The 16,853-nt window shown below is 44.0% G+C and overlaps 2 protein-coding genes across 2 annotated transcripts in view; one reads left to right on the top strand and one right to left on the bottom strand.

The window, feature by feature from the left end:
• The first annotated feature begins 601 nt into the window (after positions 1 to 601).
• Positions 602 to 1,677, top strand: LOC100659626 (C-C chemokine receptor-like 2). The gene has a single exon (XM_010589864.3). The coding sequence runs from the start codon at positions 602 to 604 to the stop codon at positions 1,634 to 1,636; it is 1,035 nt and encodes a 344-aa protein (XP_010588166.1). The 3' UTR covers positions 1,637 to 1,677.
• Positions 1,678 to 9,083: 7,406 nt separating this feature from the next.
• The window catches only part of LTF (lactotransferrin), a 28,413-nt gene continuing 20,643 nt past the window's right edge, over positions 9,084 to 16,853 (bottom strand). The window contains exons 14-17 of the mRNA XM_003409908.4: positions 15,767 to 15,834; positions 12,766 to 12,950; positions 10,986 to 11,175; positions 9,084 to 9,276 (exon numbers count right to left, since the gene is read on the bottom strand). Of these exons, the coding sequence (XP_003409956.2) occupies positions 9,242 to 9,276; positions 10,986 to 11,175; positions 12,766 to 12,950; positions 15,767 to 15,834 (478 nt within the window). The 3' untranslated portion in view covers positions 9,084 to 9,241. The remainder of the gene's footprint in view (positions 9,277 to 10,985; positions 11,176 to 12,765; positions 12,951 to 15,766; positions 15,835 to 16,853) is intronic.

The following is a 16,853-nucleotide window of genomic DNA, read 5'->3' as shown; positions in this document are numbered from 1 at the left end:
GGGTGAGCAAACGTTTTAAACACCAAATTCTTGAAGTTAAACTGTGCTACTTTTTTTTTTTTTTACTTTGTTCTCTTTCATTGGGTGTTTTCTTAAAGGTTGTCTTCAAGTAGGCAAGGCATGTTTCTACCAAAAAACTTTAATTTCTACAAAGACAGTGTAATACTTTTATTTTCCTCATGGGACCTAGCCCACTACTAAGCATGTAACTGCTTAATGCGTGTATCAGTTACATTTGCTGCTCTCGGAAAGTAGAGACGTGGTCAAGAAATGTTTGTCTTTCATCTGCTGAGTTGTGAATCAACTCTGACTAAAGCGAAGCACCAGGACAGGGAAAGGATGGCTGTAGGGGTACTAGCCGCTCAGCGGCTCCGCTGGAGAAAGACCTGGCAATCTACTCCCCTAAAGATTACAACATAGAAAACCCCGTGGGGAAGTTCTGCTCCGTCCCGTGAGGTTGCTACAAGTTGGCATCAACTTGACGGCACCTGACAACAGCAGCAACTGCAGTGGTGTTGGTCCTGCTTTTTGTTTCCTCCAGGGCAATACAGCTGTGTGGAGGGAAAAATAACCTCTCGTGTATCCGCGGGGCAGCCTGAGGATGGCTGGTTACACGGCAGCCCCGGACGAAGACTATGATGTTCTCATCGAGGGTGATCTGAGTGGCAGCGACACAGAACAATGTGACAAATACGATGCCAGGGTTCTCTCGGCTCAGCTGCTGCCAGAGTTGTACTCCATCGTGTTCATGGTCTGTCTTCTGGGCAACCTCTTTGTTATCTTGGTAAAATATAAAGGACTCAAATATGTAGAGAATATTTATTTCCTAAACTTGGCCTTTTCCAATTTGTTGTTCTCCCTTACCCTGCCATTCTGGGCTTACACTGCGTCTGCTGGGGGGAGCCTCGGAGACACCATGCATACAATTCTCATCGGTGTCAGCGCCGTAGGTTTGTACAGTGAGGTGTGTTTCAATGTGCTTCTGACAGTGCACAGGTACCTGGTGCAAAGTCCTTCGCCGACACCCTGTACAGCGTCCTGCGGCATCCTTACCAGTGTCCTGCCGTGGACAATGGCTTTTCTGATGAGTTTGCCTGAGTGCATAATTTACAGACCTCAGATGGGAGGACAGGAAAACAAGTACTCATTTAGCATACCTCATTTTCTGCCAGCTGCTGAGAAATCCTGGAAGCATTTTCTGACCTTAAAGATGAACGTTTTGGGACTTTTGTTTCCACTGTTTATTTTTATATTTTGCTATGTGCGAATGAGACGAAGACTAACGTGCAGGGACAACGAGAATGGCCTTTTCAAGCTTGTTTTTGCCATCATGGCTGTCTTCCTTCTGATGTGGGCACCCTACAATGTTGTACTTTTCCTGTCTGCTTTCAAACAAGACTTCTCCCTGGATGACTGCAAGAGCACCTATGGCCTGGACCAGGGCATTCAGATAACGGAAATTGTTGCCGCCACCCACTGCTTCGTCAACCCTCTTCTCCACGTGTTTTTTGACCAGGACTTTCGGAGACACCTGGGCCATCTGCTCCACCTGAGTAATAACACATCGCTGCAACCCGGGAAGGAATCTGGCCAAGATGCATTAGGGGAACAACCCGAGTCTTCCACTCAAGTATGAACCAGCTTCCATTAAAGGCATGAAAAATAACATTGACTTTTGTTCCATTGCATTGCTTCGTGTAATTTCTACACGTTTGTATGTAAAATAAGATACAGGGACAAAGCGAGGGAGGGGGCCAAACACTGACTGAGCATTAATTTTGTCTCAGGCACCGTGCTAGGCTCTTTGTAAATGTGAGCTCCTTCACGCCTCACTACTTGTCCATGGCGTGGCTGGAATTATCCTTCTTTCTCTGAGATGGAAACTGAAGCTCAGACATTTGACTAAGATCACACAGCTAGCAAGTGACAGCGCTGGGAAGCAAACCCAGCTGTCACTGGCTCCAGAGCCTACGCTTCGTTCAGTGCTCCAGGCTGCCAAAAATTGAGCAACAAAACATGGGAAATAGACAGTTTTAATCCCAGCCTGAGCACATTCCAAATTAGAAGCAACCCATTCGTATAGACGTGATTTTTTTATTGTGGTAAATATATATGCAACAAATCGTTTGCCGTTTCAACATTCTTCAGGTGCACAGTTCAGTGACATTAGTTATGTTGAGCATCTTGTCCATACATTACCAACCACTAGTAATCGGAAGAGCTGGCTAGCTGGAGGCTATGGGAAAAGGAGCGGTGAGGTGACTTCTTTTCAGAAGATCTCTGAATTCTCTTGGCTACTTGCCACACCTCCAAAATCCCCAGATACCCCCAACCTGTGAGTCTCCCAGAGTTTCTAGTATTTCTTTTAGTATTTCCTCCTGCTTGACATGAAGACCATGGAATTTTAGGAAATTTAACAATAATAAATGTAAAATTGTGTTTAAAACCCATTGCTGTCGAGTTGATTCCAAATCATAGCAACTCTCTAGGACGAGGTAGACCTGCCCATAAGGTCTCCAAGGCTGTAATCTTTATGGAAGCAGACTGCCACATCTTTCTCTCATGGAGTGACTGGTGGGTTCCAACCACTGACCTTTTCAGTTAGCAGCCGAGGGCTTAACCACTGCACCATCAGAGCTCCTTCAGAATGTGTTTAGGAGATGTTTGACACAATGTGTACTTTGTCCTTTTTAATGCAGCATGCACCTCAGGCCTCACCAGCCTGTGCCTACCAAATGATGTCCCACCTCCCTTCTATAGGCGAATCACTAGGACAGAGGTGCCCACTTGCCGCATCAGCAGGTGGCAAGGTTTGCCTCCATTGGTACCACCTAGATCTGTACGGGTGGTTCATCTTTGATCCTAAAACAGCCCTCCTATCTCTGCCTTTCAGAGCCAAACAGCACACTCACTGGTCTCTTGATAATCTCACCCCAGGTCCCTGAGGTCTGGGTGCCACCCCTGCCTTGCTGTGCATAGGATGGTAGGATGGTCATTGCTCTTGGCTGAGTCCTGCAGATACAGAACTTGGCTGACTGCCACCTCCTGGTGGCCCAGCCTCTCATTTGCACGGAAGAGAGCTTAGCATTGGTGCTTGCTAAAGGCTAACCTGGTCAGCTACCCTTGCCCTGCCCAAGGTCACCAGTCTACACTGCTCCCCCAAGCCTCAGACAGGTTTTCATGGCATCGAAACTTAGAGGAAATTAGTGGGCTCCCAGCCCTTTTACAGCAGGCCCCTCCTTCCTATCTCAAGTTTATAGATGCAAATAGATACACAGGGGTTTCTAACCCAGCTGCCAACCACACTGAAAGCCCGAGTCCTTGCCAAACCAAAAAGCCTTCTTTTTTTTCTTCGTCAAGGACAGTGGGTGGAAATTTGCTTTATGCTGATGAAGTGAGGGGGGAAAATCTTGTTTTTCTTAACGTCAGAATTCTCCATGTGCCACCCCAAAACTGGAGACCCCCATTTGTGTTAGATGAACTACTTGAAGAGCCCCTTAGAGCAGTGGGTGAGGCTCCCAAGGAGCATGCTTTGGTGATAATAGATGGCTCCAAGTGACGTCCTATAATGGTGGATCTCAAACATAGCCACACATCAGAGTCCCTGTGTTGAAACACAGATTGCCAGGTCCCGGCACAGAGTTTGTAATTCAGTAGGTCTAGCTTGGCACCAGAGAGTTTGCATTGCTAAAAAGTTCCCAGGGAGTGCTGTCTTAGGCTGGGTTCTCCAGAAAAGTAAAACCAGTGGAGCTTGTGTATATATATAGAGAGAGAAAGATTTGTCTAAAGGAAATGGCACATGTGATTGTAGAGACTGGTGAGTCCCAAGTCTGTGGGTCAGGTCAGGTGTAAGGCTGCAGTCTTCCTGAGTTACACAGCAGCCCAGGCTGACAAATCCAAGGGTGGCAGGTAAGATGGTGGGCCACCAGCTCACAGGCTGCTGAATCCTAGGATCGGAAGGCAATATGGTAGGCAACTGGCTCAAGTCCCAAGAACTGGAGGTCAGATGATGATAAATCAGGTGCAGAATCCAGAGCAAGTGAGCTTTGCCAGAACATCTGTGTATGTATTGGATCCAGGCCACACCTCCAAGGAAATTCTCTTTTCAACTGACTGGCTGCTCGCATCAGATCACAAAATGCGCGATGACTACATCATTACATAACTTCCAAGCTACATCGTAACTGCCAAACCACGGAAAATCATGGCCCAACCAAGCTGACACACAACCTTAACCATCACAGATGCTGATGCTACTGGCCTCAGGGTCACACTTTGAGAACCACTGTTGTAGAGAGAAGGAACTCAGCTGACAAAGGAGTTTTGTTTCGTGCTGAGTACAGTATGGAGTTTAGAAAGAGGGCCTACTTGCTCAGGAAGATAGAGGGCATTGGGGACATAGGGGGCCGAGGGGTGTGTGGTGGAGGAAGGAAAGAGGACACCTGGGGCAGCTGACAAATGGAGAGGAATTTAAGGGAGTAACAGATTGACTTATGCCAGTGAGTTAAGTTTTGCTGAGCCTCTGACTTAAAACCTTTTCTCTGACACCCTGTGTTACTTATCAAGGCCTTGTGGCTGGGTCTGCCCATTTGAGCGATGCTCAAGGAATTTCAGTGGTACAGTGGTTAAGCGCTCAGCTGCTAACCAAAAGGTCAGTGGTTCAAACCCACTAGCCACTCCGTAGGAGAAAGATGTGGCAGTCTGTTTCCATAAAAATTAAAGCGTTGGAAACCCTATGGGGCAGTTCTACTCTGTCCTATAGGATCACTATGAGTTGGAATCGACTCAACGGGCAACCGATTTTTAATAGAGCTTCACGTCTGAGCTCAAGGTGAGTCAGAGTGAGCACAGAGGTGACAAGTATGACCAAAAGCGGCCACACAGGGCTTTTTCCTAGAACAAAGGAGCAGTCATCCCAAAGGTGAGTGTTAGTCACCACCCCAAAAGACAAAAACTGAGAGTGTCATATTAAATGGCAGACTTTTTAGCTTCAAAGGGGATGTGGAGCAACTGGAACACACATATACTGCTGTGGGAATGTAAAATGGTACAGTTGCTTTGGAAAAGTCTGGGAATTTCTTTAAAAGTTAATCATACACCTACCAGCTATTCTGCCCCTAGGTATTTACCCAAGAGAAATGAACGTGTACATCCATTCAAACCTTGTATATGGATGTTCACAGCCATTTTGTTTCTACCAGCCCCAAACAACCCAAATGTCCGTCAATATGCAAATGGTAAGCAAATGGTGGCATATCTGTATGACGGAATGTTGTTGTTGTTGGCTGCCATTGAGTTGGCTCTCAACATGTGACAACCCCATGCACAATGGAACAAAATGCTGCCGGTCCTATGCCATCCCCGTGATTCATTGTGGATCAGATAGTGGTGATCCACTGGATATTCTTTGGCAGATTTTCAGAAGTAAATCACCCAGTCTTTCCTCCCAGCCCATCTTAGTCTGAATGCTCTGCTGATACTACTCTACAATAAAAAGTAAGAAACTATTTTAGTTTTTGTTGTTTTTCAGAATACACACAGCAAAGCATACACCAATTGAACAGTTTCTACACATACAATTCAGTAACCCTGATTACATTCTTCGAGATATGCAACCATTCTCACCCTCCTTTACTGAGTTGTTCCTTCCCCATTAATATAAACTCACTGTCCCTTTAGTTTTCTACCTAATCTTTAACTTGCTGTTGTCCATTTGACCCCATATAGATAGTTCTTAAAATAGCACAATGCTCAAGGCAGACATTCCTTACTAGTCAAGCTAAACCATTGTTTGGTTTTAAGAAGAGTTCGGGGCATATTTTGCTTTAAGGTTTAATGTTCAAAGATTATCTTAGGACAATTGTTTCAGGGGTTCATCCAGCCCCCATGAATCCACAATGTCTGGAGTCCATGAGAATTTTAAATTTTGTTCTGCATTTTCCACGTTTTCATCAGGACTCTTCTATAGAATATTTGGTCAAAATGTTCAGTAATGGTAGCAAGACACTATCTACTTCTTCTGGTCTCATGGCAAAGGAGGCAGCTGTTCATGGAGGCAATTATCCACACATTCCATATCCTCCTATTCTTGACTCTCCTACTTCCTCTGTTGCTCCAGGCAATTAAAGGGCAATTGTTGTGCCTTGGATGGCCACTTGCAAGCTTTTAAGACTCCAGGCACTCTGCAATGAACTAGGAGGTGGAATATAACTGCATTCTTAGGCCAATTAACTGGGATATTCCACGAAACCATGACCCCAAACCTCCAAACCAATGAACAAAATCCCATGAGGTGTTCATTTGTACATAAGCAGTCTCAGCAGATTTTTTTTTTTCATTGTTGTAAATAAATCTAAATGAATCATTTCTTTTTATAAGGATTGGCACAGAGCTGGCTCCTATGAGGCAGAGATTAAAGATGTCCCAAATGTCCAACTTTTCCAAACCATTGCCGCACTCCATCATCTCCAACATCCACTACTCCTCCTCCCCTCAGCACCCTCCCTCCCATAATTCACTGCAACATCTCACAGAACTCAGGAACCGCGTCAAGGAAATGCCACGTACAGTTTTGGAGGCTGGCAGGTCTGTGGGTTAGGCATAGGCTGGGCTCACGTGGCCACTGGGGCTGACAAACCCAAACTGGCAGGCCAGATGACAGACTGCTGGCTCATGATTCCCACTATTGTATGCTTGCCTACAACTTTGTCATCTGATGTGATTTCCCTACATGTTGTAAATCCTATTGCTGCAGATTTTAACGAGATGGATTAGCAACAAGTATATTGATGAGATCTGTAAGGTTAGATAGTGTTAAGCCAAGCTCTTTTGAGATATAAAAGACAGAAGCCAGCAGACAGACATGGGGACCTCATACCACCAAGAAAGCAGCACCAAGAGCAGTGTGTCTACTTTGAACCCGGGGTTCTTTCAAGGAGAAGCTCCTAGTGCAGAAGAAGATTAAGAAGAAGGACCTTCCTCCAGAGTAGGCAGAGAGAGAAAGCCTTCCCTTGGGACTGATGCCCTGAATTTGAACTTGGAGCCTACTAGACTGTGAGAGAATAAATTTCTCTTTGTTAAAGCCATCCACTGGTGGTATTTCTGGTATGGCAGCACTAGATGACTAAGACAGCTAGGAAAAGTGGATTTCATTGGCAGGCTTTTAATTTCCCTTTAGAATCTGATTTATGCAACAGCCTTCATACTATTCAAATATTAGACATTCTATAGTGCTCGCATTAGAACTAACATGGCTACACTATCAAATGTTACTCACTGAATAGCCTGGGCAGGTTAGTTAGGATGGTAACATATTTGGCCATAATACAAAGTAGAAAATGGGAAAAAAAAGTGAATTTTCATCCTGGGATTATGTGACCTCAGTTAATGTCCTCCCCTGACAGATTTCAGAGGGTTCTGCAGGCACCAACACAACAGCCCATCTCACTGATGGTAGTGAACGCTGGCCAAGTGGTCAGCTCCATGGCGGTGGGGACAGGATTTCAAGGGCCTTTATCTGAACTCTGTCTTTGAACGGGCAGTCTCATCCTAGTCAACTCAATGAGCCAATGGAAAATAACCAAAAGCAGGAAAATGTTCCCTTCTTAGGAAATGATTACCCAATTGGACTCCCTTTCCTGGTAGGGGGAGTCTGGGCACTAATAGCAAAACCCAGCCATTTGGCCCTCTCTCAAGTCCCTTCCTTTGCATCAAGGTCATGGGTCAGGAACAACACCTTGGGGAAGAGAAGTATGGAAGACATGTTTAAAGGACAAAGCATGAAGTCCCCAAAAGGCAGAGAACAGAAAGTCAGAAAGGAGGAGAAATTCCACAGAAGCTAAGGGAACAAAGCTTCAAGGAGAAATGTGTGGTCAACAGGATCAGAGGCAGCAAAGGGGCCCAGTGGAAAGAGGTATGAAAATCCCCATTAATTGGCAACAAGAAGGGCATAAGTGTCCTTTTCCAGAACCACTTCAGGAAACTGAATGGGTTAGAACCAATTGCAGTGGCATGAGGAGAGAATGAAAAGGAAGACAATGAAGACAGAAAGCTTAGACTATGCTTTGAAGAGCTTGGTTGAGGACAGTGGGTAAAACACTAGTGACTAGAGGTTACCTGGAGGTTGAGGGCTAATAAGGACAAAGGACAGGAGTATTTCACACTATGCCTGAGATTTGTCTAGAATATGAAATACTCACAAGCCTTTCTGATATTTACTTTCTTTCACTGATCTAATTTCTACTGTCTATTCCCTGACCCCACCACTACCCTGTCCTGAAAATACACACACACACACACACACACACACACACTGAGGCAACTATGTAAATGACCTGGTTAGATGACTACACTGTCAAATATCCCTGTGATGGTTAATTTTATGTGTCAGCTTGGCTAGACACTAGATGCCATCCATAATGTAATCAAATGCAATCAACTTCCATAATGTAATCTAATGTAACACAATCAATCAATAAGTTGAAAAGGGAGTTTCCTTAGGATGTATTCAGTTTTCAGACTATAAATAGGTATTTTGGCAGAACTGGCTCTCCCTCTACTCTGTACTCGTTCTGTTGTCTGACCTACAGATCTTGGGACACAAGCCTGTAGAAGTCTCCAATCCCTTGAAGTAAATCTCTCTCTCTCTCTCTTTTGATATATGTATATAAAGAAAAACTTATTGCCGTCGAGTCGATTCCAACTCATAGTGACCCTATAGGGTAGAGTGGAACTGCCCCATAGAGTTTCCAATGAGCACCTAATGGATTTGAACTGCTGACCTTTTGGTAGCAGCCATAGCTCTTAACCACTACGCCACCAGAGATCCCACACACACACAAACACATATATATACGTTTGTGTTTCTCTAGAGAACCCTAAGACAGTTGCCAAGGAGACAACAGTTGCTTGGTCTGCCCTTAGATTCCACACTATCAGATATGGTACCCAAAACTGCAGGAAAGAGGAGGAGTTAGAACAGAAAACTTAGGAAACTTGATCCAACTGTGCAGATATTTTCTCAGACATATGATTACAGTATAGAATTCTAGAAAAGATGAATGACTCTTTATAAGGAGAGGAAATCCATAGCATTTCTTATTTTATTTCTTGCTACAATGACAGCAGGGAATTGCGAACACAGATGAGACTGGCCAACTCCATCCTCAGGAAGGGAGGGGCCGGGGCTGAGCGCAGTGGAGGGCTGAGGCTCCCCAGGCAAGGCTGCTCACTGGCTTGAGTTTTACCTGCTGAGGAAGGCGCAGGCTTCCAGGAGTGCTGTGGGACACAACAAGGAGGGGAGTCAGAAACCACCTGCTGCTGCTGAACAGGAACTGCTCTTGTTCTTTTCTTTTTTCAGTCAGTAAAATCAATAAGATTTTTTAATCAATCAATAATTCAGGGAAGATACTAAAACAGATACCTTTCTCTTTCCTTCTCCCACCCAATACGCAATGCCTGCCACACTCACCTTGGCCTGGTTTCACCCCCACCCAGAACCACTGATACAGAGATTTTTGGCCCTACCCCCATTCTTGGACTCCTCAAACTCCCAGTGCCTCTGACTCTGGGTGAGGGACCAGGAACCTGGATGATCACAGTGCACGGGGGAGTCCATGCACACTGAAATTTGAGAATCATCACCAGGAGCCTAACCAGAACAACCAAGCCTGTTGTCGCTGAGTGGCCCCGCTCATGGTGATCCCATATGTGCAGAGTAGAACTAGGCTCCATAGGATTTTCAAGGCTGTGACCTTTTGGAAGGAGATTGCCAGGCCTTTCTTCCAAGGTGCCTCTGGGTGGGTTTGAACCGCCAACCTTTTGGTTAGTAGTTGTTGTGGATTGAATTGCCTCCCTCCAAAATATGTGTTGTAGATCCTGACCATTATACCTATGGTTATAATCCCATTTGGGAATGGGTTTCTTTCTTGCATCAGTGTGACAGCATTAGTGTAGGGTATGCCTTAAATCTAATCTCTTTTGAGATAAAAAAGAGAAGATTAAGCCAGCCAGCAGAGATGGGGAAGATGGATGCCACACCACATGAATATCACCAAGGAACCAAGGAAGAGAAGCTGAAAAAAGGCAAGGCCCCTCCCCCAGAGATGACAGATACAGAAAGCCTTCCCCTGGAGATGGCGCCCTAAATTCAGACTTCTAGCCTCCTAAACTGTGAGAAAATAACATTTCTCTTTGTTAAAGCCAACCACTTACGGTATTTCTGTTATAGCAGCTCTAGATAACTAAGACAGTAGTCAAGTGCTTAACTGATTGCCCTACCCAGGGACTCTGCCTAGAGCCTACAACACTGTTATGTCTCCTAAATATTTTTAAATAATTAAGTCATTTTCATTACATTTTCCTGGCTAAGATAAATTTTCCTAGATTCTAATTTTCTGAGGATTGGCATCCTCTGTGTTTGGTGCTGGAGTCCCTGGATGGTGCAAATGGGTAATGCCCTCAGCTACTAACCTAAAGGTTGGAGGTTCAAGTCCACCCAGAGACACCTTGGAAGAAAGGCCTGGTGATCTACTTCCAAAAATATCAGCTGTTGAAAATCCCATGGAGCCCAGTTCTACTCTGACACACACGACATCACCATGAGTCAAAATCACCTCGACGACAACTATTTTTTACTGGTTATGTTTGGTATTATGGAAACTGTCTAGAAACTAGAGTTGGTCATTTCTCAATACATATGTATACACACACATTTCATTTTGCTGAATAAAATGAATTTTCAGTTTCTAAAAACTCCATGGTAGTCACCATCAGCATTATAAAAATGTGGCATACTACCTACTGCTTTATTTTATTCTCTAATTGTTTCACTTTGTCAAAGAGATCCAGATTTCATGGAGTGAAGAGGTACTATATTGCCCTAAATTTCTTTAGACCCATCTTCATCCCTAGAATGCTATTTGTCCCTCAAACTTTGGCCTTCACCCAAGATGGTTTCCCAGTGATGTTATCTATGATCCACTTACGGGAGGGTGAGCATTTTTTCAGATTAGCAACTGCTGTGACGTATGCTGCTCCCAAATATTTTTCATAAGTTGTTTTTCCCTGGAGATTGGCCAGACATTCAGTGTTGTCATTGAACAGAAGGTTTTTCGTTTCAGACTGGAACAAGCAAAACTTGCTTGGGCACCTAGATCCATTTCTTCCAAACAGATTCTGTGTCAAAGGGACAGACAGTAAGTGACCGGCTGAGGAAACCGGAGAGTTTGTGGATTAGAAAGGCTAAGGGCATTTCTTCTGTTCAGAACCAGTCTCAGGAAAACCACAGGGCAGAAGGAGCTGAGTTCTGGGTCTTTTCACCACCTTGGTTGACTCTTCTCCTGCCCCATGTCCCCCTGCTGCCCAAACCCCCAGTGTCCCATCCCCACCCCCCACCCCGGGCCTGCCTTCTCTGAGCAGCTCCAGGCCCCTCACTGTTTCTGATCTCACTGCCCACCATTTTCCATCCTTCTTTATCTGTGGCTCTTTCCTTAGAACTTCTTATGGGTAGGTTGAAGATTTTTGAGATCTTCACCGAAACCCAAACACCTAGAACATTTTAATATGCCACCTCTCCCAGAGAGTCAGTCTGCATTGGAAAATCCAGTCTCTGCCACTTCCCAGGTCATTGCCTTGGGTTGGTCACTCGGCCTCCCTTAGCTACAGTTCCTCCTCTAGATGCAGCAGGATGTGCCATGAGAACCAAACACCTGGATGATGGCAGACCTCCTACCAGCACCAATGAGTGCACCACAGTCAGGCCTCAGTAAATGTCAGCTATTGTGGAGGCCCGCACACCTGGATGATGGCAGACCTCCTACCAGCACCAATGAGTGCACCACAGTCAGGGCTCAATAAATGTCAGCTATTGTGGAGGCCAGCATGTTGCCATGATGCAGAACAGGCTTCAGCAGAGTGTCCTGGCAAACACAGACTAGAAAGAAAGGCCTGGTGATCTATCTACTTCTGAAAATCAGCCAGTGGATACCCTGTTGATCACAATGGTCCGATCCACAACCAATCATGGGGAAGGCACAGGACTGGGCAATATTTCATTCCCTTGTGTGGGGTCACCTTGTGTTTGGGGTCAACTCAAGGGCAACTAACAACAACAACGATGTGGCTATTGTTACCATTCTAGTGCTGTGTCTTTAGAAGTACACCTAGAGACATGATGTTTTCATATAAAAACAAAAGTTCCAATAAAGAATCATAGATACTGGGAAAGAGAGAATTTTAAGATTGCCTTCAAATCACGTTCACATAAGCAACCCTAAATCTGTAGAAGAAGTTCTGGGTTTGTGGTTTTTAGGGATTACAAGTGCAACAGAGGCCTTGTTTGTTTCCTAGTGTTTAGAACATTTGTTCAAGAGCTGCAGGTTCTGGAGATACCCCCGGGGCAAACACTGTCTACCTAGGTGTGGTGGGAGGGAGCCTCAGTCACTCCCCTCATTTGACTGAAGAACAAAAGGAGGGAAACAAAGAGTAACTGTCCCCAAGCCAGGCTGTATGTGCAACAGTTCAAGGTCACAGAGGCTCAGGGCAGAAATGAAGTCAGTTATAGAAAGCCCGATGTTGGAACCTTCTGCAGTCCTCCTGTAGCCTCTGGACAGTCCCAGAGGATGAAACAAATACTGTCACCATCGTCTTCAAACAGGGGGACTAGACAGAAAGACTTGAGATGGCCTAGTTCACCTAGCTCTGTGGTTCCCCAGCTGGCAGGAGCCCATGCGGTAAGAAAGCCCAGGGAGCCCTCATGGGCCTTACCTGTTGCTCGAGCAGCACCTTTTCAATGTATGCTGCCCTCTCTTTCTGAGATACCACAGCATGACTTGGGGCTTTGGCGAGGTGGCATGTCTGAGCCTGGGACACAGGCTTCCGGGAGCCATCAAGGCACAGCAATTCAAAGTCCTCCACTTTCAGATTCTTAGCCCATTCCTCAGAGTTTTTTCCTGGGGGGGAGAAGGAAGGAAGGAAGCATCAGTCACAGCTGTCCAGCTTAGTCAAGAGGTTTTTTCTGGGAAGATGTAACCAATCCATCGGCTGTCAAAGTGCCCATACTGGGGTCATGGTGATGCGATGGAGAGAGAATGTGGTTGTGCCCTGCACAAACTATACAAACCTCCAATGTATCAAAAATTGGTGATGTATCTGAGTTTCAGTTTATGGTAATGAAAAAATTCACATTGATTAAGGGTAAGGGTTGCAGAGTCGATTATTGGAATTACCGTCAATAAGTTGGACACTTGTAAAAAGTTGATTTGGCAAAAGTTGTGTGATAGATATATTTACAACAACAGCAACCAAAAAAACAAAAGGGGGGGGCAGTTGCTAAGATTTCTTATGTACATCCAAATACTTCATTGGATTTGATTTCTTGGTTTGGAGGTTTAGGGTCATGGTTTCATGGGACATCCCGATTAATTGCCTGAATAGTGTGTTTAGTGCTTCTGTTCTAACTCCTAGTTCAGTGTGTAGTGCCTGGGGTCTCAAAAGCTTGCAAGCAGCCATCCAAGCTACACCACTTGGTGTCTATTTGCCTGGAGCAGCAGAGGAAGAAGAAGAGTCAGGAATAGGAGGAGGATATGGAATGTGTGAATAACTGCCTCTATGAACAACTGCCTTCTTTGCCATGAGACCACAAGAAATGGATAGCTCCCAGTTACCATTACTGAACATTTTGATCAAAGATTCTATAGAAGAATCCTGATCAAAAGGGGGCATATGCAAGACAGAATTTCAAATTCTCAAGGACTCTAGACTTTCTGGAGCCATGGGAGCTGGATGAACCCCTGAAACTACTGCCCTGAGATAATCTTTAAAACTTAACCAAAAATATCCCCTAAAGGCTTTTTAAACTAAATAATAATTGAGCTTTACTAGTAAGGAATGTCTGCCTTGAGCATTGTGCTCTTTGAAGAAGTATCTCATGTGGTCAAATTAACAACAACTCGAAAGACTAGACAGGAAACTAAGGGAGCAGTGAGTTTTTGTTAACAGGGGAAGCAATTTGGAAAAGGAAGATAAGAATCGTTGCACAAATTGAAGAATGTAATCAATGTCACTGAATTATGCATGCAGAAATTATTTGGTCTATGTTCTGCTGTGTATATTCTCAACAATAACAACCACAAAATAAATTTTTTAAAAAATTATTGGTATATCCGTACAATAATTGAATGTTATTTGGCAATAAAAAGGAATGAAGTACTGATACATGCTACAATGTAGATGAACTTTACAAACATGTTAAGTAAAAGAAGCCAGACACAAAGGCCATATATTACACGATTCCATTTATACGAAATGTCCAGAATAGGCAATACATGAGGACAAAGTTGGTGGTTGCCAAAAGGTAAGGAATGGGGGATGGCTATACAGAGGCGAGGGTCTTTTGGGGGAGTGATGAGAGTGTTCTAGATTGGCATCTGTGTATGTGCTGGAGATGACTGAATTTTACACTTTGAATGAGTGAATGAGTAAATTTTATGGTATGTGAGTTGCATCTCAATAAAGCTGTTAAAAAATTTTTAAAGAAAAAAAGAATGGGTTTAATGCCTTTCCACACCCTCTACCTATGCCATATTTTCCTGTGAGTTCCAGAAAAATAGTTGCTTTATGTTCAAGGAGAAATTGTTTTCTCCTTCTTTCATATTCAAAGGTTCTTAATGCAGACAGAGAAAGGATAGGAACTTCTATGAGTTTATCACATATATTTAGTCAATTCCAATAAAATACAATTTTATACCACCAGAGAACCTTAAAATTAAATTTGACATCAATTTGATCCTTGGAGATCCCTTTGGAAACCACACCAGTGCTGCAGAAATTCAATTTAATGGCTCATAAATTCTAAACATAATTGTATGCATGTCCAGGTGTGGAAATAGAGGTTCCTCCTTCAGCCCCTGTCCGTCTTCCTGCCTTTCCTTCCTCTTAAGAACATACTTCATCCATTCTCTTGGCTTCAACCGTTTGACACTGAGATCATTCCAAATCTACACGTTTGGCTTTAATTCCTCTCCCAGGAGACATGAGCTAGGAGGAAGGAAGGAGGAGCAGCTGTAGCTGCAGATATGTTTGAAGGAGGGAGGCAGAAAGTTGAGGCAGCTGTTTCCCAGGGAACAAAATGACAAATCATCTGCCAAGGATGAGGGGTGGGAGGCTGAGAAAAGAGGCAGACTTCTGAAGGTGGCAAAGGGATGAGGGGTCTTTAATCTGGTAAATATTTTTTTCATCTAGAGATCAGAGGACAAAGTCATTGTTCAACCATCAGCTAGTAGATTGTCTTCCATCATCTGCATCTGCCTGTGATTTTGCCTCCACTAACTCCCAAGGAGTTTCCAGAGCAAGGATCACATGTGGCTGAATGAAGGCTCCTAGATGCTTTTTTAAAAAGAGAAACTTTATTTGTAGATGTTCAATTTTAGTGACATCCACATTCAGTTTTCCATAGGCATGAAAGATCTGGGGCAGGCAGAGGGTGTGCTTCTGTGGTTGACTAGACAAAGCTTGGGAGATACTTGCTACTGAGTATGGCTGCTCTATCCTTGTGTGTGTATGTGTGTGTGTGTGTGTGTGAATTTCATTTCAAAATCTGTGTGACACTTATAGATGTTACCATGTTGCCTACCAAGGCAAAGAATTTTGGACTTAATCAAAAGCCTGGAAAAGGTTATAATTCCTTCCCAGTTGCAAACCTGAATACCAGGATGTATTGTGATGCCAAAGACTGCTTTAAAGGAGGAAGGCAAACAGCTTCACATACCATTAGTGTTCTCCAGGACAGTGACGCTCTTCACAAATGCAACATCTCCCGCCCTTTCAGCCAGACACCTAAAATGTTCCAGAAAATAAACATAACAACCAGAGAAGAGAGACTATTAGAGTTTTCAGAAATATTTGTAATATGTGTTGTTGTTGTTGTTAGGTGCCGTCAAGTTGGTTCTGACTCATATACATATATCCCCAAAACTAAGAAAAAGAAGGTGGGAAGTAAACATATAAAAGATAAAGGCAAATATTTCTGGGAACTTCTGGCTTAAAATGGCAGATTGAACACATAGGTGTATCCTCTTTGTTTCTAAAATCCCAGTAAAATAATAGAACTTTTTTTTTTTTTTAAAGCCATAAGCCCATAAAAGAGAGAGAGAGAGAATGGGGAGGAGAAAATAATAACATTTACAAGTTAGGGAGAAAACGAATGTGTAGTAAATTACCTAGCAGAGCAAAGAAAGCTGTAAATATAAATTAGAAGTAGGGGAAGCCCAGAAGAAAGCTGATGTGTGCTGTGGAACCCCAGAAAGGCTCAGTATTTAGAGATACCAGGTATCATTGAAAGTGGCTAAGAACATGAGGATTGGATAAAGCCTACATAAGATTCAATTTAGGTGCCTTCACATCCCATGCAGCTGGGAGGTTGCTCCTCCCTCATCCTGGCAGAAAAATGAAGGCCTGCTCACTGGGAAGGTTAGACCTGAAAGACACTATGGTCTAGAGAACCAAGCACTGCTGAGGGTGGGGATGCAACACTGAAAATACAGAATGGAATGAAAGCTATATCCTGCAAGATAAAGTCCCAGACCCTTTCCTCCACTCAGCTCCCAGAAGGCTGGCTATCAGAGTTATATCTCCCCGAAAGGAGACGGGAGGATGCCTTCTTGGGGGAAACCGATCAACTCAAGAGGAATATCTATAGATTCTAATATTGGAATGCCTCACAATGAAATGATTCAACCCAATTGCCCTACATTGAGGCCTGTAGTCATCAAGACTTGACAACTGATACAGAACTAACAGTCAGATTCTAGTGTTTCACTCTCAAATATGGACAAACAGCCAGGGACCATCAGATA

This window comes from Loxodonta africana, chromosome 22 (genome assembly GCF_030014295.1).
Source record: "Loxodonta africana isolate mLoxAfr1 chromosome 22, mLoxAfr1.hap2, whole genome shotgun sequence".
Taxonomy (NCBI): Eukaryota; Metazoa; Chordata; class Mammalia; order Proboscidea; family Elephantidae; genus Loxodonta; species Loxodonta africana.
Note: the sequence above shows the minus strand (reverse complement) of the source record. Positions and strands in the feature narration are given on the sequence as shown.

Excerpts from the sequence above, each read along its gene's own strand:
- LOC100659626 (XM_010589864.3), top strand. The coding sequence starts at position 602 with ATGGCTGGTTACACGGCAGCCCCGGACGAAGACTATGATGTTCTCATC.